At 32.2% G+C, this 25,115-nt stretch overlaps 1 protein-coding gene across 5 annotated transcripts; it reads right to left on the minus strand.

Moving 5' to 3' along the window:
• Nucleotides 1–25,106, minus strand: LOC133197120 (E3 ubiquitin-protein ligase CBL-B-like). 5 transcript variants are annotated; one of them, XM_061332973.1, is made up of 13 exons: nt 24,520–25,106; nt 19,828–19,974; nt 19,063–19,194; nt 18,193–18,330; nt 17,645–17,864; nt 15,721–15,885; nt 14,762–14,926; nt 10,522–10,637; nt 7,769–7,863; nt 6,543–6,557; nt 4,938–5,081; nt 2,107–2,191; nt 1–459 (listed from the first exon to the last, which is right to left on the minus strand). In XM_061332973.1, exons 1-13 carry the CDS (start codon nt 25,062–25,064, stop codon nt 234–236), a joined length of 2,193 nt encoding a protein of 730 aa, XP_061188957.1. In that variant the 5' UTR covers nt 25,065–25,106; the 3' UTR covers nt 1–233. The 5 variants fall into 5 exon arrangements, with proteins under 5 accessions (XP_061188957.1, XP_061188955.1, XP_061188956.1 ...); XM_061332971.1 differs by having other exon boundaries at nt 2,107–2,212; XM_061332972.1 differs by lacking the exon at nt 6,543–6,557 and having other exon boundaries at nt 2,107–2,212.
• Nucleotides 25,107–25,115: the final 9 nt, after the last annotated feature.

The following is a 25,115-nucleotide window of genomic DNA, read 5'->3' on the forward strand; positions in this document are numbered from 1 at the left end:
AACAAAAAATGTTAAGTTACACAAGCAATACATTTCTGTAAAAAAAAAAATATTGTTAAGACACTGATGTCTTTAAATTGCAAAGTCTGGATGCTGTATTTCAATCAGCTTGTCTTTCCTGTGAATGGAGCACCAAAGCAAGCCTCTATTGACACTGCTTGCATTAAGTACAAGTAATATATAGAAATGAGCACTTATCTGTTTGGTACAACAACAACAACAAAAGTATACACTCATAATCGTACAAAAGTTTCAAGGATTTCTTCTGCCATATGTAAATTATTTCTGGCCACTCGCAATGCATCCACCACACGTAAGCGGTCATAACCCTTAGCAACCAAATGATCGACTTGGACCTCGTCTACACTGTTTTCTTTATTACTGTCTGTATTTTCACGTAATCTGTTTCTAACAGGAAGCTGTATATCTTTTTCTTCTGGTGGAGGATCAGACAGTTTTCTATAAAGAGATCAAAATTTGCACACCATCAATTTTTCTTTTTAACCTGAAAAATGCTCTTTATGACCTTGACATCTATCCCTTATTCCAAAAGGCCATTATGACCACATAACATGCTTTACATCTATGAGAAGAAATTGTTTATTGGACAATCTTTACATGGAATCAATACTTTTTTCTATCAACTGATACATGTACCTTGACCATTGACAAATATGGGAAAGATCACTTTCATATTGTAACGGAAATGTGTGAATCTTTATATACCAGGGTTGTCCCAATTAAAATTCCTTAGACAATAGGGCTGTGTACTGAGCAAAATAATTTAATACGATACAATATTTTATTAAGCGATATGCAATAAATTGAATTCTTTAATAAGTCTTATCAAAAAAGTCTTGTAGATTATTTAATGCTTAGATTTTATAAAAACTGAGTGTTTTATAACCAATTTCAAAATTCTTGCCTCACTGACATTACAAAATACACATCAAATTCAAACTGACTGTAATGACTGTAAAACCAACATGTTAAAATACAGTTGTCTATTTATTTTGTAATAGTTATTTAAGATGTGGTCTCACCTTAATGTTTAAATATCATTATTGAAGAGTTTTAATTCAAAACATGTAAATATAATCTTTGGTGATGGAAATTCCCAACTTTTTCACAGAATTATAAGAAAAAATTGCCTGTCCGTATTGGAAGAAATTTTTACGATACATTCTTGAATATCAGTTCGTATCGATATACAATATATTGACACAGCCCTGTTAGACAAGCGTAGTTTTATAGGAACCCGATATTATAAATTACCAGTAATGAAACTTTGTACATGGATTAAACCAACTATAACTAATAAACTTATGGACAAGCATTGTGTAATTACACATTTGAATCCTATTTAAATAAAATATTTCCTTGTCTGGCATAAGAGGGCATAAGTCATAAAGGTTTGTTGCACATCAACATGTTTTCTGGTCCTTAGAATATGAAAATGACTGAAAGTTTTTCAAAGTATGCAAAAAAATTGACACTAACAAAGAGACCAAGCAGCCAAAGAATAGGTGCAACTCCATTAGAGAAGACAGACCAAAAACCCACAGAAACATAAGATTTTTAAAATTATTATTTGATTATGAGCGTACATGTGACGGTACATACTTTTTTTTTTGTATATTTGAATGTTTATTGATATCATAGTAACTGAGATATTTTACATTTATATCAAGAATCTTTATTATGAATTAAAGAATTTGATTCTAGTAATAAGTGTATTTCCCCCCAAAATTCTGAAAGAGTGATGCTTATCATATTATTATGTCAGAGATTGCTCCGGGTGTTAGGGAATGATAAAACTATGATTAGGGAATGATAAAACTATGATTCTTATATATATCACTCTAATTATTTTCAATTAATCATGTTTAAACTTCGAATTTATTAACCAACTAATCATGTATAAACTTCGAATTTATCAACCAACTAATCATGTTTAAACTTCGAATTTGTCAACCAACAACACACTTTATCCACCCAGAAAATTTTACACAGATACATTTATTTCTGAAAAAGATATGATCTCCGTCTACGGAATTTCAGGACAACGCTTGTACAATTGATAAGTATAATAGCTTTACTACTCACTTTTCTCCCTGTGGTTTTCTTGGTGCTGGCAAGGGAGGCAAGTCATATTCAGTGGGAGCTCGCCTTAGTGGGGGTTTGCTGTTACCTGTGACAGAGAAAATTGTACCTGTAAATGCAAATATGTCAGAGTAAGCTAAAGCAAAAGCAAGATAAGCAAGCTTTAAGTCCATTCCCAAAAAGCAATCTTGTTTGGTTTTGCTGAAGATTTAAAGATCACAGGCACTGCAATTTGCATTTCATAATCTAGTAGATGTACTGTATTTTGATAAAAATCAAATGAAGAAAATGCATAATGAAAAATGACGTACACATGACTAACCTTAACATTTGCACATTAGAATATGTGACTAAAAGAAACCCTGAACAATTGCTTTTGAAGATACAGGAATTAATGTACATTGTAAAATGTAGAACAAACCTCCAAGACAGTCAATATATCCAAATGTTTCCTTATATACAACACAATTTGAGCAATGCATATCATACAGGTTTGTCACCTAACCACAAATTCATTGTGATGTCATAAATGTTTGACGTAATTTCTTAGAGACATAATAAAGGACTGTAGTGTGTTCAACATTCAAGTTAACACAGTTGAGGTTTGAAAAATAATACATTTCCTGGGTTTAAGAGTATAACCGCACAAATACTTATTATGATATAGTCATAAATGTAAAAATAAGTAGCAAGTATCACTTTTAAACATCTACAGAGATATTGAATATACAGGTTACTACCGGATCAAATCTGACCATAAAGCCCTTTGGGCTTTCCATATCCCAAGAGATCTTACAATTAAAACCTCATTTCTTAATTAAAATTTCACTGATTTGAATTACCTTGGTGTTATACAATTTCTACATTTCATTGTTTTTTATTGACAAAACTTTAGAGAAGCTTCTGATTTAGTTTACTGTTAATTGCATGTTCTCAATTCTGATAATATTTGAAGGTTTCTCTGCTAAGAGCTAACAGGAATACTTCGAAATCAGTTTAATTTATACTGTTTTATATCTAATTTGTATCACATTTATTTCATTGTGATGGCCAATCATTTGTATCACATTTTTTTCACTGTGGGGGCCAATTTTTCTTAATTGATTTCTTAACATTCACAGGTTCATGATGGTGATAATTTGCAAAAGTTTACATTATTTATACACTTCACCACATTTATTGGAGAAACAGTAACCAATAAGCATATTTCTAGTAAAGGAAGTTTTCTTTGAATTCATTCGCCCTGTTTTAAATTCGCCCACCTATAACTAGGGCGAAAGGGGCAAAATGAGGGCAAAAATTTCCCTGTATACAGTATATAAATACTCTGTAAAGAAGCAAACTGATAAACTGTTCCTGTTAATATAACAACTAATTCAAGATTCTGACTCAAATCCCCAATTTTTTTTAATTTGACATGTCTGCACAAGTCAAATTATAAAAGTGAGGGTTAGAATCAGAGGAATCTCAGATAAATAATCTTTCATTACCTAATTTAATAATTCTTTTGTAGAATCAAACAATTGAATACTATATAGTAATCACTGATAATCTACTATATTATATCTACAAATGAATAATTATTTGTTGACATTCCTAACAGCTACAAATAAGTTATGAGCCTCAACAATCTTTGTATAATATACGCTGTAGTATACAATATTATTTACTTGTATTACCTCTAATTAAGATCACAAACTTTATCACAATTAAAATACAATAAGCAACTTTGTGTCAAATATAGTTATCAAATGCTTTTGTTTTAGCTTCATATACATACTTATTAAGCTCATAATAATGCATGGAAGCATGGACAAGGCAATTTTTCCTCAATGTTCTATATTTTTGATGAGGGTATTAAATACACCATTCTCTTTGTTTATAAAGATCAAAAGATTAAAAATAAAATCAACAACACAAATCAAACTACATGTGTTCTAACGCCATGAATGCCCCTGCAGACAGCCAAAATTTCAAATGCCATATTTAATTTTAAATTTGTTTCCAAAGTAAGAGAGCAGAAACTGAAAATTTCTTATTTTTTCTAAATTCTAGAGGGATAACTCTGTCAAAAATCACTGGACCAAATTCGAATTTGACCTGTATTTTCTGGTAAAATACCTGCATATTTCAACCTTATACATACATCCCTTCAAAAGTTAGAGAGCGGAAACTGAAAATTTCTTATTTTTTTTTAAGTTCATGAGGGATAACTCTGTCAAAAATCATTGGACCATTACAAAATAATAAAAGTTGACCTGTGAGGCTGCGTATTTCAATGACCTATCCATATGTCAAATTTGAGTTAAATGTGTGCAAGTGTTGCCGAGATAATGAATGTAAAGTCAATGGTGACAGAATGACAGAACAGGGTAACACTATATGCCCTGGCCATTTTATGGTTGGGGCATAAAAACTAAATTAAATTTGAAGACTAAAATTTGTCTCAGCTCTTACAGCTACATTGCAAGTTGAAAAAAAAGGGATGTGCGATTTTATTGGTATACAACCTAGTATATACATGTCAATTACCTGCACTGTAAAAAATGTTGTAACACAGGAAAACAAAGGCATCCTAGCATCAAAACATGCTTTATCAATATACAAAGAAAAAAAGGGAAGTTATTTGTTAGAAAAATTATGGAAATTCATTTGAAATCATAGTAAAAATTGTGAGCATAAAAATATAACAATATTATCATGATATTTTTGGAGAAAAACTATATATATTGGCTGGGTTACAAAATTTTTGGCCATACCTATGCCTATGAAGAAACCCAAAATTTTAAGACATCATGACGAATGATAAGAAATCACCAAGCAGAAAAGCATACCTCCTTTATGAATAGCTGAGTCCGCCTCATTGTTTTCATTAGCTAGACGTTTACATTCAGAGGAGTTCACAGTTGCAGTAGATTCAGAACAAACTGAATTAATATTGGAAGGAACATCATATCTAAGTTCAGCATAGGATATCCCTAAAGAAAGAGCACAGACAAACATACAGACAGTCAGTCAGCAAACAGAGATATCAACTTAGTGGAGAGCAAATCTATTATCAGACTGTTACATGCATTTAAAAAAAAATCCAATGTAACAAGTATGAATAAAAGTTGTAAAGAATTCTCAGTCTGACGAATTTCAAAATGCTGAAGTTTCAAGAATAAGAAATCAGGAACTTTTTGATCTTCTTCTCAAAGATGAAAGAAATATTAGATAACAAAGTGAGTTGTAACAGATCAGTGTTCATTTCTCATCTCAATTTAAAACAGAACTGAATTAATTTTGAAAACTGAAACTTGGTGAATTGAAATGCATTGCAATGGCATATGGCATATTCCAATCAGGAAATTAGGTCATCATGTCTTACTGGAACTTAATACATGTAAATGTATATATATTCATTATACAAAATGTCATAATAAAACATAGGTGGCAAAGTCTGGAGATACTCTGGGTCTGAGTGTGTAAGGTATATGTGTATTGACATGAACAACACAAAATGGATATTTGTAGCCATTAATTTCCAAAATTCAGGTCAAAACAACCTGCATCACTTTGCATGGTTGAATGATTCTCTGTTTTAATGCAGTGCACTACTTAGGATCCAGCCCTAATTTAAACTGGAATTGCTTTAAAAATCTAGAGTCTTTTTTAAAAATTTATAATTAGAAAGACCTGGTCTATCTGCATTTCTATAATTTGACACATGATATCAAACTATCCAATGATAAAACTATTATAATGTACGAATATAATATTTTAGGATATCATTTATTGATGAGTTAATTATTTGATGAATATGTAGAAGATCAAATGATCACATACTCAGGCATGCACTTCCATCATATCCTCTTATCATTTATTTAACTTTTTAATACATATAAATTATGTTGCATTTTAACAGTTTACTACTTAGTTGATGTACCCATATGCTGCATCAATGAACATTTCAAATTCATAATTTCCAGATATATATTTAACCCCTTTACATGATTAAATATCTTTCCACTCATCCTTGACTTAAATTCTGCAAAAGAACCAATTATCCACTCTGATAATATTAACATATATTTTCAGTGCTAAGGATATCCTTGACATCTGGTAAATTAAGTGGGAGTAAAATGATATATACAATGTTCTGTCAACAGAAAGCAGTATGTGTGACAAATACATTTATGAAATAAAAAGGGAGGGGTAAGCGCATCTAGTGCTATATGTATAATTCTAAATAAGTTATATATTGTGAAGCCATTCAGTGCAAGGAAGGGAGATAACAAGTTGGACTGCCTTAGTAATTCAGTCTCTTAAAAGAAATGATATAATTGATGTTTACCCAAGTGAACAAATTATGCTGGTCTTTCATTAAAGCATATTTTTCTAACTTTATCCTCTAGAAATACTATTGAACTTGGCTACAAAGTAAAGTGGGTTATTACCTGTGTGATTGCGAGCTGAAAGTATGAACAAAAGGACCACACCATCACCAAATGTAACACAAATCGTAATTCTGATCAGGCCATCAAATTGCAAAGAAAAGGAATGTTATAAATCTTCTTCATAACATCAAATTCAGGGAATTTGGGCCAGTTTTTAAAAGTAATTGTATGATTTATACCATATACAAATTAAAAAAGCACTCTGTGGGGGAAAGGAACTAAAATTTGAAATATGGGAAAAAACCTTTTCTAATGGTACTCAGATAATATAAGAATTTGTACAAATGATGTGGATACCAGCCATTGATGCAATGGGAGGTCATGATACAGTCAAATACAAATATGGTGCAAGGAGTATGCAGTAGTAATTACATGTATTATCAATTTAATATAATACCAAAAAAAAAAGAGAGAGAAAAAAAAGAAATGCTAAGGGAGTATCTTACAAATATGTTTACATATACATTGAATATACAATTTTAAAAACATAAGCCCTATGGGCCACAACGCTCACCAGAGGCAGCTCAGACCTTCTGTTTCTTTTTTCCATTATCAGACTTCAGAAATATCCCATCCTAGCAACAAGGGGTCATGACTCAACATAACTTAAATTCACAAAACATTGGGGTTTTTCAATATCAGCATGACTAACATTACCTTGCTCTTTGGGTGAAGATTTCTTTATAGCTTTTTAAACTAAAAAATCACTGTAAAGTTTACAGAGACAGACAGGTGGTCAGACAGACAAATGCTTGACAATAAGTAATCAGAAAAGCTCATTTGAGTTTATAGCTCAGGTGAGCTAAAAAGGTGTATTGTATATGATTGGAATATACAGTAAAACTTGTCTAATCCGGACACCACTGGTTCCAAAGAAATTAACCAGATAAGGCAACATTCCAGATTAGAGAACATGTAAAACAATTGAATTTGCTGCAAATGACTTTTAATGGCTTACAAAAACTGCATTAGACAAGTTTCACTGTATATATCATGTCTGGAATATATATATATATATATATATATATATATATATATATATATATATATATATATATATATATATATATATATATACAGTTAATACTGGTATAATTATAAAACAACTAATTTTAAAGAGATAATTTCATACACAGATTGAAAATGAAAAGTATCAAAAATGTTTTAATAAAAGCATGTAAATACATGACAGGTAAAAAGGACAATTTCAAATATTGTATACTAACCAACTCCATCTACCACGTCTGTACAGATAGCCTTTGACACTGGCTGTGGAATCTGAGATGGATCAACAGGGGGTGTTGGTGGTAATTGTCTACGACTAAATAAAGAGAATTTACAAAATATAGCAAAAAGCTATTGCAAGTCACCTGGACTTAAATTTTTATATAATTTCATGAAAACATGAACCCCACACAGAAAAACGAACAAACAAATTAACATTTGTGTACATTAATGAAAATTCAGGTTGAGAAAGAGTAGGTATAGTGAGGTACTTCTAAGTGCAGTTGTTTACATTTAGCATTATAGAAGGAGAGTTAGAAAGTTTGAGTGGGTTTGTAATCTTCATTAACTGTTAATTGTATCTTATAATGAATAGTCTGGAAATACCAATGACATTTACCACGTACATGTACCTTTCGATGACGCTCCCAAGACAAAAACACAATAACAATTTTATACACCAGACATTTTCACACATATTCTCCATACAATTAGTGATTCTTCTTGTTATTGCAGAGCAGAAATTTATTTTTGCATCGATCAGGACAATTTATCTTATATAACATGATAGTTCATTTGAATAAAATGTTATTTAAAATAATGAATAATAAGTATACATAGTTTATATACTTTAATACAATTTTTCTGTCTTTCAGAAGTACAGTTAGATCATTGAACTAATGTTTCTAATCTAGGTCATCATCTCAAGCAATCGTCCAGAGTCAGAATATATATCTTTCTCCTACCTACTTCTGCTTGATCATATAAAGTATCGTAATCTTATATAATAACAACTCTATTGTGTGATGTAATGTCCAACCAATAAAAATAATTGTTTCAATCACAACTGAAATCAACAATAAACAATAAATGTTACGTAAACTGTGATTCAGTATTGAAAGGTCGCATCAGAGTTCATTTTCAGACCATCCTTTACTTGCATTGGCCAACATTTTAATGAGTTAGGAAATATTCTCTTCTCATTCCACCTTGGCCAGAATGAGAGAAGATCGTACATTTTGACTATAGTTTCTGATGATGAATGTAGGTAGAATGACAAAAATATCGATGTCTACAAACAAGGCAATTTAAACTGTATATGTTCAATGAAGATTTAGAAGAATTTAATTCTCATCAATTATGCTGACTGAATATTTAATATATTTTCATTCATCATCCATACCAATAACAATGATAATTACAAGTATGCACAAATACCTAATTTGAAGTAGTTAAAAAATATGTAAATGGGCTTCACAGGAAATAAATTTATTTAGGCCATTTAGAAATTTAATTTGCTGCCTTTTGCTTCTCTACCTGACCTGAGGTTTCATACTATATGCACCATACTGTAAAAGTGGAAACTTTGATGAAGTGGAAACATTGACGAAATTGACAAATAAGTAAAAATCATCAAAGTTTCCACTCATCAACTTTCACATTTTGAATAAAAAGCACTGCTAACCCCCCGTTCACACAGAGCTGCGACTTTACGAGGATCATCCCGATCAAGCCAGGATCTGAAAAAGTTTTGGGTCGGGGCGGATCGGAGCAGATCGGCGTCTAAAACGAGCATTTTGGCAAATTATGGTCTTCATTACGACCGTACTACGATGCCCCTAGGTCAAACGCGCTGCTAACACGCTTCTACTACGATGTTACGCAGACCATTGCCGACCAGCGGCCGCGTTTACTGCGTTTACGCTACGCTGCCGCTATGACATTCAAGATCATACTACGACGCTACGCAGACCTAGATGACTGTACGATGATATCGCCACGGTGGTGCCAATCATATTACGATTGTATTACGCTTCTAGTACGATTTTGGCGATGATGTATATATATCTTGGGTTTGAAACATATTTTTCACTTCTGTCCAAACTTTACCACAGGGTTTATGGGGCATTTTCAATTGTAACTGTAACAAGATGTGAAAAGTTCAAGTCTCAACTGCAAATGATTGTCAAGTATAGTTTAACCCTTTACGTGTAGTTGACAGATGATGCTTGGTCAAATATCAGCGCTATAAAACAAACTGCTGCCTGATAGGTTGTGGTATGATCGGCGAAAGGTCATTGTAGGTCTTCGTAGGATCGTCAGGAACGTAGAGAGATCGTAGTGGGAACGTAGTAAGAACGTAGTGGGAGCGTTGTAGGAGCGTATACTTGATAAGTTCCCAAATGTACTACGCTTTTACCACGATCACGAAGATCTCTCCAAGATGCTTCCGCGCTGCTTGTACGATTACGGCGCTTCTACTACGCTCTTTTTACGACTTTACCCCGATTCTTGTTTGCCACGATCCCGCTACGCTTGTTTTGAGCATGTTCAAAATAAGCGTGGCGAGAGTGTAGAGCTCTCCAATCATGAAGACCCTACCGCGATCATACTGCGCTTATAAAGACTCCACTTCGTTTCTCCTGCGATTTGTCACGATCGGCCACGTTTTCGGCCACGCTTTGATCGTAGTAGAAGCGGCGTCTATGTGTGAACGGGGGCTAAATATTATTAGATTGTCAAAGTTTTCACTCTCCATATTTCTAAAATATTGAAATTGCCAAAATCGCCTGAATTATGGTACAATGTATAAGTATGGTATCAGTGACAACCAATTGCTTGTGGAAGAAAGAAGATAGCTTTTCTACTCTTAGATGATATCCTTGATAAATGTATTCCTTTTGGCAATTTACTGAGTAAACATACAGCTTGATTATTTACCTGAAGTAAATCATTCACAATATTTATTCCTTACCTTGGAGGTTTGGGGGATGAAGTTGGCGAGACACTAGGTGATGGCACTGGTGATGACCTTCTGGGAGGGACTGGTGGGGGTAAATCTCTTTTTGGAATTGTGGGGGACTCTCTTGACTGAAGTATAATATTTTATATATTAGCTTAATTGGATATGGTGGAAATGAATAAGACACCGGTACTACAAAGTGTTAATAACAGCACACCAAAAAGAGGTTTTATATCCATGCAGCATTTTTACAATCATGTTTATTGATTAGTTATCAATTACAAAATGATCCATATTCACATCATCAGTTTTTTACTTTCATTCTTTTGCCAATAATTTTCTTCACCCATTTTTACTTTTTTTCTTCTGCCAATCATTTTCTTTAACTAAACTTTAAAATCTAGAACAAATTAAGCCATCACAGAAACTAAGCCAGTTCTATTTTTAAAATGATATTATTCATTTTAGCTAGCATATTAAATAATGCTAACTTCAACTGTTGTTTACATTCTGCAAAATCTAGCATTAAAAAATTTTTATTTAGCCATAAGTCAGAACCATTCAACTTTGGATTCTCAGGCCAAAATTTATAGAATTAAATGAGGCAAGGAAGAATTTTATTTTTTTTAAAATTTTTTTTAATTTGCAACTGGTCAAAGCAACAATAAGATCATAGTAATACCAGTAGTTCAATGAATGAAACACATTCTGATACTGTTTTTCCTTTTAGTTGAATTTGATTTGAATATTCATCACTCAAGCACTCCCATCTTTACTAAACTGCACAGACTTCTTCTGTCACTGTTCCTAAAACTGCACTCATATTGTAAAACACAGAAAATAACTACATGCATATATTCAAATTCAAAACTTTTGCCATAGGGAACAAGAAAGCACAGCTGGCTTTCCTAAGTAAATACTTGATTATGTTAAAACAAAACAAACTGTGCAAGTCACAACTTTTTACTACAGATTCATTCATATCTCAATGAATGAATATCCTCAAAAGATTTGTAAAAACAAAATTAAAGAAATATTTCCCAAGTTTACAATACAATTTCACTCACAGACTTTTTATTTCACTAGAACATTATACTTATCTCTTGAAACACTTTAGCTCTAGCTACAACTGATATGCACAACCATGTACTAAATAACTGATTTTCAGATATTCTTATTTCTGTGACCTGTCACTTTTCTTAATGACAAAAAATTAATACACCAAGTATAACAACATAATCATGGGATAGCATATTTAATGTTTCCTTAATATAGAGATAAATCTTCATTTAAATTTTTAAAAAATGCAAAATTGGGCTTCTCAAATTTGAAATAGTGCCATTCAATTTCAGTGTCACAAAATCTGCATCTGGTCAAAAATAAACAATAAAAACTAAAAATATTTTTTAAAAAAAAAAAAGGAAAGAAAAAATACCTGTATATATTATATACATGTATTTTTTGCAACATATATCTTATAAAAATATTTTATTGATGAAATATTTTTTTCAAATGACACCTTCACTTCAGAATATATTACCAAATACCCAATGCACCAGCACTTACTGACATGAGGGTATATAATTGCATCATTTTTCACAATGCAGCAACATTTTTTGGAAAAACAGGGCCTGAGAATCTAAAGCCTGATTGTCTTCAATGCTATCACCTATATTTACTATAGCTGATTGAATGGTATTGCTAAAAGTATAAAGGTTAGATTTTAAAAATTGCAACAAAAAAAATTGAATCACAGAAAATATACCCATTCTACATCAAGAATCACTAGCCAAGGGTATACATTCATTCATCTCAGTGAATACCTTTGGCTTGTGATGATATGTTTATTAAATCATTTAATTTGCTAATTAACTAATAAATAATTAAGTTGATTAGTAGTATTTCTTGGTTTCAAAGTGCATTTAGTAAAACTAAAACTCACTGTCAAGATAAAACCATAAATAATTCTCACAAGTAACTACACAAGAGTTAGTATGAGCTGTAATTGAGAATAAGGCCCACTTGTTGTAAAATGTGTTATTCTGTGTTAAATACTAGAATCCAGTGCAAAAAGAAATCTAAAGTAACACAGAACCCCTGCATTAATAACTTACATGATTTAGACACTGATTTATTACTACCTGGGCATGCAGGTTATTACACTTCCATTGGTGATCTCTGTCAGTTTCAACATGCTGGGAAAAAACAGCGCAAAAACACTCAGTTACAAACTGATAACAAAAAAAGGGGTGCTTAGTATACTGTGTATTAAACTGAAAGGGACTTTTTAGGAGTTATCTTTTATTTTTGTTTATTTTCTTCTTAAATAGATAATAGGATCAGAACTTTAACTCAATGATGATAACCATAAACACAAAATATGTTCATGGACATTTATAGTCACAGATGAACCATGCACATGCTCTCTCGCTATAAGCCTTCTTTGGGTCAACTTTACCGATTTCTCATTTTTCTTTCTTATAAACATGATAAATTCATGGTCCAATGAAAAATTGGCAACTTTTCTTCCAGACACCTTCACGTGTAAAATTAATCTTTGGTCAGATTCATGATAAACCTTTTCATGTCTGGTCAAAATTTTTTTTTATGAACCATGAACTTGTTATGCACTTTGTCACATAGCTACTGCACAAACCTGTATACACAAGAATTTTACATTTGTATCTTTATCATCCAGTGAGGCCAACTTTGAACAAATGACATGATGATCATGACACAACCTTATGTAACACAGGTACAATGTTTACACTGTATGATTTCAATTTTTTACTAACTCTTGTTGTCAGTCAGTCGAAAGTTCTTCAGATAATTTACCATTTACATGTATTTTTACTGAAAATGTAATCTGAATGACCTAAAGCAAGACTTTGAATTTTAAATTTATTTTTCACATATGTTTCCTTCACTGATATTTTTATTGGTTATAAGTAGTGAATGTTCAGGGTGAAGATCAAAATTACATAATTGCACACAGTGATCTAATTAGGATATATAATTCCCATAAAGTCAAAGTCAAATGACAATGAATTCTAAAGACTTTTTATTCTGTACAATTGATGACTAGAGTAAAAAGATTTTCCTCCCAGAAAGCAACTAACCACTTCTTTGTTTTAAAAAGTCACAAATGTTCCAACTGCTCTTCATTGAAATATCAATTAAACAACCAAAAAAAAGAAGAAAAAAGAAGAGAAAGGGTTTACATATCTAGTACATGCATATAAATTTGCGATCTTTAATAGGTTCTAACACAGGAAGAGACTCCGAGTTCAAACTTCAACATGCCCCTTATAGTCATAGATGCAAGTACATAAATCAGTTGACACTAAAAAGCACTACCCAAATAAATGCAAAAAACAAGATGTACTTGCAACAGACAAGTGCCCACTTTCCTTTTAATAAAATAAAAAAAAAATCCATTTCTGAATATTCAAGTCAAAGTATAAAATTCTAGACTAAGTTAAATTATATTGACTTTCACATGGGCTTACCTGAATCATCTTGGCGTTGCTTTTGAAAAGATTTTTTCTACATATTCCCATGTAAACCTTTGCCCCTATGCACCCCTCCCCCCCCCATTCCCAAAGGGAGCAAACTTGAATCTAAATGGAGATGCTTGTTTATGAATATGACTAACTGTGGCTCTGCTATTTTATTTTTGGTAACAATATTTGCACAGATTTTATTTTTCTATTTATTCCCATGTAAAACTTTAAACTCGTAATGAGGTATGTCTTGAACAAACTTGTTTTTCACTACATATGGACGCTTGCTGTAAATATGCTTTAAATATGGATATATTATATAGCTTTCCTGTTTTTGAGAGGAAGATTAAAAAAAAAAATCTTTATATTTTAATGTTAAACTCTGTCTCTGTTATGAGCCAATCCTAGCCCAACTGCCTTAATTTAATTGAGAAATATATTTTTTAAATTACCGGTACCCAGTAATATTTTCACAACTTCTTAATAATCTTCCCTTGAATGAGAACATGGCTCTTCATTTGAATGAACATAAATCCCCTTCACCTAAGGATGGATTGTGGCAAATTTGGTTCAAACTGGCCTGGTCATTTTTCATCAGAATTTGAAATAAAAAGTTTCCAGAAACTGGGCATTCTTCAACCAGGTAAGTTTACTTTAGACTTTGGTTCTGGTGAGCTAAAAACAAACCTTCTTACATGATATTGCATAGACACAGCTTACTGTTCTTTTAAAATTAATTGATAGCTTACATCTGAGTCATCATGTTCCTCATGGGTGGTAGGGGTATTATTGGTATGAGCCTTGGAGGAGTCCGATCTGGAGGTCATCTGTGAACTGAAGTGGTGGTCTACTTCCACAGACTCTTTCGCCTTAATTTCTGCTCGGCACAATGAACATCCCAGACCATCAAAGTCCTATCAATACAACACGAGTCTTTAAGTAAACATTTCAAGCAGGTGGAAGGTTTCTTATAAATTTTCAGGCTACAAACCATAAACATATAGTACTAAGAATAAAGTTTACCAGAATTACTTAATCTTTTTAGGTAGATTCTTTTGAATTATCTTTGAGTGCAGAAGACAATAAAATTGAAAATCTGGAACCGTGTGAATTAAATACTAGTATTATGTCAGCTAACATTTGCAAACTTCTGGGCATTGTAGCAAGAATAATGAAAAAGAAACTCACAGCTGAGATGAAACCAATTAAATAAGTGTATTTTTAATTTGGTGTGTTTAAAATCTGGTTTATCATATAAGAACTCTTTAAAAGCAATCTAGTACACATGGAAAGGGAAATAACTCCCAAAAATTCTACTGTATTTACAGACTTGTTAATAACTGTTCACTTTTATTTGTTCATTTGTTAAAATTCCATTATACTTTTGGGGGTGGGGGTGGGGGGTTGGAGGGGTTTGTACATGCTCCATGTTGGGGGCTTTCATGAAATTAAAGTCTGAAAGTCCCTTCAACATGACTATACAACTTCTTGGGCATAAGTTCACTAAAGCAACTTTTAAATCATTTTGATTTTTTTTTTACTGATTGCATACTAATTTTTAACAAATCTTGACTCATTCAACCAGGATGACCCTACTAAAATCTGTCTGGGTTCAAAAGTTCTGTAATATAAAATTTAATTGCAAGACTTTGGTATAATGAAATATAGGCATATAAAACCAGAATCAATATGTGTAGATAGGACTAACATCTTCCCCATTGTCGTCTTCAAACATGTGACGTGAACATCGCTTTTTCTTGGGCTCTTCATGAGTTTGTCTCCTTTCATGTTGTTGGTTGAAGGGGTCTACAACAACCTGCTCGGTTCCTTTAATTTCACATCGACAAAATGGACATCCTTGTCCGTCAGAGTCCTGTAAAAATGAATTGTAAAATAAGAAAAAACATTTAAAAAGTGCATAATGATGTGCATTGAAAAAAGGGCACGTAAATAAGAATTTTCCAAATTAATTCTGTTGTATAAATTATAAAGCTCTTAATTTAACATGTTTATATAGATCTACATTCTACATCAATCAAATGCACAATGTACATTTACATAAATAACTTTTTGGAGAGCGTTTTGCCAACATTCTACAAATAATAACACAATCTCTTTGTGCTCTCCATTCCACAAGCTTTTTTTTTATACAGAGCATAATACTGTGTAAACTGATAAAAAAAAACCCAAAAAAGTATCACTAGACAACAAACTGTGTGCCAATAGGAAGTATCCACTTCACTCATATAATTCAGAAGTTTTATTATACAAAATTGGGTCACCAGCATTATTACATTAACTAGAACAGTGTATCATGGCCATTAGTGTACATGGACTATATATTAAATAGCACTCATTTACCAATCAACTTGGTGCATTTAATTATGTGTTTTAGCCTTATTAGCCAAATGAAGGAGATGTACATTGAAAAGACGTTGTAGGTCATAGAAACACTTTCTTTGTATAGTTTTCATATGTTTCAAATGACCGACATAAATGATAGTATTTTAATACAGAAAAAAGTACATGTATGCTATACTTCCATCTTACTTATAGGTGTTATGGGGTTTCATTACCATAAAGCTTCAGAAATATGATAATACTGACTTTTGACCTTTCATACTTTAACTGTGAAACATGCTCAATAATCATGTAGCTCCGAGCTGATAAGGCAAGTGATGTGTTTTTTCCCTGTATACTTATATCTCAGTCTTGTTTGGTAAGTCATTGTAACATACCGGTAATAAAACATCTAGTGTGTCTGTAAATAAATTTCTGAAACACGATCACAGAAACAAAATAGATCCCATTTTAATATGTATCTTCCTGTCTGCATACAGCAGAGTGTTTGTACATGTAATCTGCCCTAATCAACACATCCTCACATGTTACAATTTAATCTGGGTATACAATAAAACTCAATGTTTGAATACAGTTAACAAAGGACATTAATTTCATACACTCCACATGTACTGAAAATACAATATCTGGACTGTATGTAGGCTTGTTGCTAGTCCTTGTGTGTTGGATACATTGTATATATCTCTCTCTTGAAAAGGTAGTCAAAAAGTGATTTGGAATACAATTTTAATTTTAATTTTTGAAGTAAAGTTAGGCAGAGTCAAGCAGACAGTATGTGTACATATAAATTTAATTTCCAGAGATAGAGAGAGCAACACCAGATAACGTTAATATACTGCATTGCAAAGTGGTTACTAAGGTTGCCATCTTGGATTTGGTACTTGGATCTATGACTTATGATAGATATCTATACATGAAGAGTTTGCTAGTATAATGTTCAAGATCAAGATCATAGTGGTAGAAAGTGACTACATCACATATATGATCTACGCTTCTAAACATCATGCAGCAAATTCAAATAGTATATACCGGTACCTATCACAGTTTACATGTATTGAACCACTTGTTTCATCCCACAAAAATTTTTTTATTGTTGAAATCTAAAATACCTGTACTTTTTTCAAACGGTAATCCAGGTATTGAAAATATGGTACAAAACCACTAAACACACAAATTAAAACATGCCAGAAAACTTGCTACCAGTGAACACCTTGCAACAAAATATAATCCATGCCTCAAGGGAGATAAACAGAGAAATCAAATGATATTACCTGCCACTGTGTTAGGCATGGTGTACATAGAAGATGGCCACAGGGCTCTATGCGGATATCTTTATCATTCTCTGCACATATTTTGCAAAGCTGGAAGGTTGAACCCATCTCACAGTAAAGTTCATACTGCTCCTGGGTGACTTTGATGTGGTCCTCCTCACAATCCTGTACCAAGAAACTCAGGTCCGGATTTATGGAGCGTCCATCAGGGAATTTGAAGCTGAAAAAATAAAATAATACAATAATGATTGTAGAAATTACCTTCTCATCAAAGTATGCAATTAAAATTTAACCTCAATACTATCTGACTGTACAAATACAAAGGAAAGTTCAAAAAATGGTTCAGCAATTTCTAACCTAAAATGTACATGTTATAGTGTTTCATTAAATTCAATCATTATCTGGATGCACAATCCAATTTTACAATTGCAATGTTAACTTTATATTAAATTCCTATAAAAATGTAACTCAACATTTTCTACAGGGAAAAGACTTCCATTTTTTACTGAAATTGCACACTTCATTAAGAAATTACTGATTTTACTTACAACCCCTCCCTTTGCCCATCTAGAAGGGCCTGACACAGGGACTTGTTTTGAGGAATGGTCTGTAATATTTGGCCCTCTGCTGTGACATACCCAATGGCCCATTGCCCTAGTCTCGTACAGCTCAGGCGAAAGACATAACTGTAAAAGTGACCTTATAGTAATACATGTAGAATGATACACTAAAAAAATTATTACTGTAACAGAATCTTTTAAGTATATCATGCTGTAAAAATTTATACAACTTTTACAAATAAAATGTTTCATTTTCTTTGTCCTTTAAAACATTTCACTATGACTATAATGAAATACACAATTTTGCGCAAAATTTATTTCACTACAAGCCTTTTGAGATGGTGGATTCACTGAACGAATAAATTCACTTATTGTTTTTTTTTTTTTACCAATCATCTGTATGCAATACGTTTGAGCACAATAACTGTAAAATATCTTCATTTTAATTACTGCAGTACCTCTAGACGGTAATCATTTTATTTCAAATAAGTTATCCTTGTTGCAAATTGCAATTTTTAAGTCAATAACAATAAGTCACATGCTGATTTGGCTAGGTAACTTTTCACAAGCTTGGTAGTGATTTTACCAGCCAAGAGTTCACAAGGTGTATCAGTATTATTCTGAGAACATAGATCTATGTCTGATATTTTATATATTTTCTTGAAAATAATTGCTCTCTTTTTAAAATGCATACTATATATATATACTAGCTATATATTCTATAAATATATACTTGCAGACAATGTATTCAGTCTATCAAATTTTAACAAAACATTCTTTTTTTCATTTCCTGTTCACCAATTTCATTTGTAAGCAATTTTATGTTTTCATACTTCATCTGTAGCTCATGGTACATACCTTCCTGGTTTATTTACATACTTCTGAAGTCTGGCTTTGACTTCGTCGTATGTTAGAAATGCTACATAACCAGGGTGCGTGACTGCCAAAACATTCCAATTTCGTAACAAGTTCACCCAGGGCTGGAAAAGTCTAAAAATTAAAAGGAACACATTGAACATTCGTTATATACAGCCATGTTATAGTCTGTCCCACGGTACCAAAAACATCACTTATTATTCTCTCGTATGCTCTTGACAGCAGTGGCCAGACTTTAACATTTTAAATTTCCAAAGACTTTGAAACATCACGTCGTACTTGTTTGTTACAAGCTGTAGGTATCCAACCTGACTAAAATGATTTGTAAATTATACAAAAAAATTATGTTAAATGGTAACAAAAAATGATTAATGGTATATTCTTTCAAGACAATTCAAAATTCATTTGAGGTGGAAATGTTGATCACTGGGACAGACTGTAATCATCTTTCATTTTCACTCATAGAATATGTATTTGTTCCTATAATAAAGAGTACCCTCCATCAAGATAAATTTAACATCTCTCAATATTAAAATCTTAAATACTTATGTAATGTTAGTCATATCGGAAAATAGCCCTGCAGTAATTTATGCATGATTTTTGCATTTCCTTTAAAAGCAGATTATAACAAATCTCAGATCTGACTTTTCATTACAATAAAATTATTATCCTTAAAACATTCAATTCAATTATTTTCCTTTCAATATTTAAGTGTATAAATGAATTATTACAATTATATACATGTACCTGGTAAATACATCAAAGTCGAACACTGAGATGTAGTCATTACAGGTTAAATCAATAGTGGATTTCAATGCCATGGCCTCTAGTGGAGAGCTGATTGGGTGTGTCTCCTGCAAAGTCTGCCGAAACACCTTCCACGACACAATGGTTCTGAAAAAAACACAAAAAGAATAGATATAAGTTCATACAATATGCTGTGATTATGGGCAACTGTATTCATTTTTTTTTTACAAGTATAATTATATATATCATGTATATTATAAAAAAAATAATATGTATAGGTCCTATACAAGTGAATGTAGCACTTGAGAAAGCATGACTTATTATGTTACCTAACACCATTTCATTCTTGAAAACAATATCTTAAATCCATACCCTTCAATGTACATGTATATATCAGTTAATGTGTAGACAGATCATTAAATTTTAGTAATTATATACTTAGTCTACTTCTTCCAACTCATTTTCACAACAAATCAGAAGGGAAAGATCAAGGATTATTAAAAACACTCAAGATTGAAGTAAATTTATTGTTTCAAATTTCAGTGCAATCCCACATACTGCTACCAAATTTGACACAGGAAGCTGACTTAGCTAGAACTAGATTCTATCATAAAAACAGGATTGGTGTACATTTTTTCATCAGTTAAAAATTGACTTTTTTTTTTTTTTTTTTTTACATCCACATGATAATTACATTTAACATATCCATGATATATTTCCTTATTCAAAGCAAAAGATCTTAACATAATAGATCAATCAATCAAATTTTAATAATATCTATACATGTAGTCATGATATGAGGGCAGACTGAAGGAGGGAGAGGTCATTGCACTCTGAAAAAGATCTCCCCATCACCTCCTACCCACTGCATCCATCCCCATGATGTATCTGGTTCAAAAGTGGGAAGTATTTGATTAAGTAATAGATACATATGAATCTTAAATGATTATGTACCGGTACATATATTGTAAGATCATTATGACTAGAATCTGGTGCACTCTTGAAATGACTTTGAATACATTGGAATACATGCATTGTTGCAAGAGTATACATCAGCCACTCCCAACAAACCCACACAGAGAAAGTGATCGTTAACAGCTGTAATTATTGCACTGTCTAGAGAATTTGTAGCCTCAACATCAGAAACCAATGAATTATTAAGTGTGTGTAATACTCTGGAGAAATCTCACTGAAGAAACATTAAATTTTTTCATACAAATTTTAATGTAAATTTATGACTTGTCTGACTTTTGAAGACCTATTATGGGGGGTTCACCCCTCCCATCCCCCTTCATCAGCACATGAAATGTAATTCAGGTGTGACTTTTAAAATAGACATCTAATGAAGGTTCACCCCTCTCCTTCCCCTTGCATCTGTACTTGAAATGTATCTCATGTTTAATTTTACGGACATCTTATGAGGGGTTCACCCCTCCCCTCCCCCTTCATCTGCCTTTGAAATTTATGTTGCTGAAAACTGGGAAGTGTAATTTACATGGGAATCTTCATGATTATGAACATGTTATGTCAGAAACTTGATTGGAAGTTATCTAGTGCATTCATGGTTAAGATTTGATACACATGTAACCTTGAAACAGTAGCTACAGTATAGATCGAGCAACCACTCCCAACAAACCCACAGAGTAATTCATAATTCTTTTAATATGTGCACTGCCTTAGGACTTTGGGGCCTCACCACCATAAACCAATTAATTTACCTAGTACATGTATAAGTACATACTGCAGAGATTATCCAAAGAGATTATTTTTTTCCTTGTTGACCTATCAATAATTCAAGGTTTTTCTCAACAAAAAGTCTAATTATCAAAATCAAAAGGGGATGTTCTGATCAAACAATTCTACAATATTTAGATTCCACATATTTTCCTTATAATTCTAAAATATTTAGATTCCACATATTTTCCTTATGCAATGTGTGGAAAAGCTTCAGCATTCAAACAAAATATACACAGGGAGGTCAAAATGTTATGATTTTTATTTTGACGTGACCACCATAAACATCATATTAAAAGTGAAAATCAAATTTGATGCTCACATTGAACAATATTCACAGCTGATCCTTCAATTTATCTGTACAGTGCAACATGTATCATTTCAACAGGCATATACTAGTATTCAAAGAAACAATATTCTATCAATCTACCATAAAATTTAAAAATGTATTAAATTTAAGCATTGAATCGCAGATTTTCATAACACTCTAATGTGTGTTATTCAATTTGCAAGCATAACTGTCCATGTTATGACATGTTGAATGTCCAAAATTTAAAACTCAAAACTTGAATATTGCCTATATACAGTTCATTTTCAATATAAATATTCATCAGTTGAAAACTTTGAGAATTCTTCCTTAATGACTGAACCTTGCAGTCTGAGGCTTCACCATGTTCACAAAATACCAATACACTTTTCATGACATTTTGTAAATTATGTACTTTATCTTCAAGTAGGTCTCTAATTCTTACTGAAGTTTTAACAGTTTAAGTGACTATGTCCTGTACTTAATCCTATTCCTGCCCTGACCAAAAGAATATTGATTTATGCTAAATCATACATATGTTCACATCATTTTATTTTAAATCAACATTCATCAAGCTGCAAAACAACTGTCACTGAAGCAAAATTATTTGCTTCTGTTGGAGACTGTGATAATTGTCAAAATAAAAGTCAAGTAGGTTTTATCAAAGGACACAGCATATCCTAATCATACACTGACAATTTCAAAGGAGGAACACAAATTTGGAAACTTAAATCCCCCCCCCCCCCCAAATTTAATGTGTCATGTCAAAATTTCAATTTGAATTCTGTGCAATTAAATTTTTAAAACTTAATTAAAAGAAAATGACAGCAGGGTTTGCAAAAACCTGTTTGAAACAACTACCTTTTCATCTCAATACAAGTACACTGCATTTCTGCAGGTCAAGAGGCAAGCGTGATATAGGCCACACTACTTCAGAATGAACCATTGTACTAAAACATGGACAAATTATTAATACCAGTACACAGGTACATGTATCTGAATATTTATGCATTAATTTTGTTCCAGATCAATAGGCCTATATATGAGTGTACAGCTTTGTTGCTGATTTTAAAGAATACAAAAAGCATTATCACACATGTATGTATACCAGGATATACATGACATCTACACAACTTCCTTGTTTTTTAGACATAATCTTGTTTACTTTATATAATTCACAAGTGTGCACTGTCGTACTTAATTTATTAAAGATATAGAAAAGTGTTTTACATTGTGTACATGATAGTTACAAACTCAGAGGTTTACAATTACCTTACAATCTTGATTATTACAGGTATACCAACCAGTATGTTCCTGATAAAACAGACTTAAATATAAAAATGAACATAGAACTTTGTACATATTGAACGTGCAGTACATGTCCTATTTCCTAAGGGAAAAAAATAGTTTATGAAAAAGACTGAAAATGAATAGGAAATAAAGATTTTTTTATGTCTTTACCCCCAAAGTATTATTTTTAAACATTATATATTCATAATGACCAAGCAGTGGCCTAAAGCAAAAACAGCGAAACTGAGATGCTGTTTATATGGACAGGATGAATTATTCAATTATACAGCACACCTATACTGTCTACTACTACCATGACTAATGAGAATATGTCACATGTTTTATTGTACTTCACTAATAAATCTCCATTCTTCAATCAAATCAATATAGAATTAGATATGCTCACTGAATGTGTCTACAAACTCTTCATGTAAAATTCATAATCACAATGTTCACTATCCAGCATAAAATATAAAGATGTTTGTTAAAACAAAATTAATTATGCATAAATTAAAAGGGTATCCTAAAGTTGATTTAATATGTACACAATATACTGTAACATCAAACTGTGCAGGTATAACATGTAATATAACAATGTAGGGTGGACAGGCAGTGGTCATTATGATGAGAAATCAAATTGGAAAACAAGAAGACAGACTTTAAAAAAACCCAACTCTCTTTAATACTGCATCTAATAAAAGTTTTTTGTATTTCTTCCTCATCATGTTAATATAGACTGAGGGGAGTGAATTCAGGTGGTATGATGCAAAAGTTCTGTTCAGAATTCAGCCATTTAATATGCTGTCTATGAACAGGTTTTCAAGGATAAAGTTTACAGAAAAAAAATTGTATATATAATAGATAAGTCAAATTACTTGAAGTTTTAAGAATTTTTCAAGCCAAGGGTCCCACTCTGAATACCCTGAGATATTGCATGTTTAAAAAATATTCTGGGTTGTTTCAGATTACACCACCAGTGCATGTCACAGCTAATTCTGCATGTGCTCTTCTTCCAATGAAAGATCTCAAACTAGGTTTACGGATCAGCATCCCTTCACCACTATGACATGAGACCAGATGGAAGGGAAATAAACAATACATGAGACCTGACAAGAATTTGAGCCAGGGCCCCCAGCTCTAGACAGGTGCTCCAATACTGAATATAACTGAACTACCCAGCCTCAGTGAATGAACCGTCTAACTGCCACAGATGAAAAAGTTTAATGGACTAGTGTGCATACATGCTATGTGTTCTGTTAGCATTTATTACTACAACTAAGGGAAGCTACACCTGAAAATTATTCAAACATTTCAGAAGGATCCCCTGTGAACACGTGCAACAACGAACTTCTCACTCTTACCGATCCCCAAATGACTTTCTCCACCACTCTGCTGCATCACTTTTTGTTATGCGAAAATTGTCACCTGCAAACTGTCCATTTGGATATATTGCTTTAAGCTCTGCAAGCATGTGAGAAAACACTAGAGATAACTTAGTTAAATTTCGTCTGTAGTGAGAATTTTCGTCAAACATTTTTTCCTTGCCTTCTTTGAAAAGTTTTATCGTGGCTTTACACTTATTCATAAGATTCTCTATAAACACCCGGAAGTAGTCATTTTCATTCAAAGTATTTAATTTATCGTCATGTTTATTGTAAATTAAACGGAGATGTTGATAAGTGTCTGGCAGTAGGTCCAAAATAAAAGGAGGACTGTTTCTCAAATTCATTCTTGGATGTTGACACAATTTCACAACTTTGTCCATTAATTTCCATGACTTTTCGATAGTCTTTTTATCAACAACAAGTTTAGGTGTGGCTAAGACTCCCTGAAGAATAGATCCAATCATTCCCCCAAAATTTTTACTCTGGGCGTTTCGATTGCGATCTTTCGGTCCCATCGCCATTTTGCTGGGGCAGCTTCCTGGTTCAATACCTCATTCTCGCTTTTTATGTTC

This window comes from Saccostrea echinata, unplaced genomic scaffold, assembly GCF_033153115.1.
Source record: "Saccostrea echinata isolate AGI-Se365-2 ecotype Australia unplaced genomic scaffold, CSIRO_AGI_Sech_v1 ptg000030l, whole genome shotgun sequence".
Taxonomy (NCBI): Eukaryota; Metazoa; Mollusca; class Bivalvia; order Ostreida; family Ostreidae; genus Saccostrea; species Saccostrea echinata.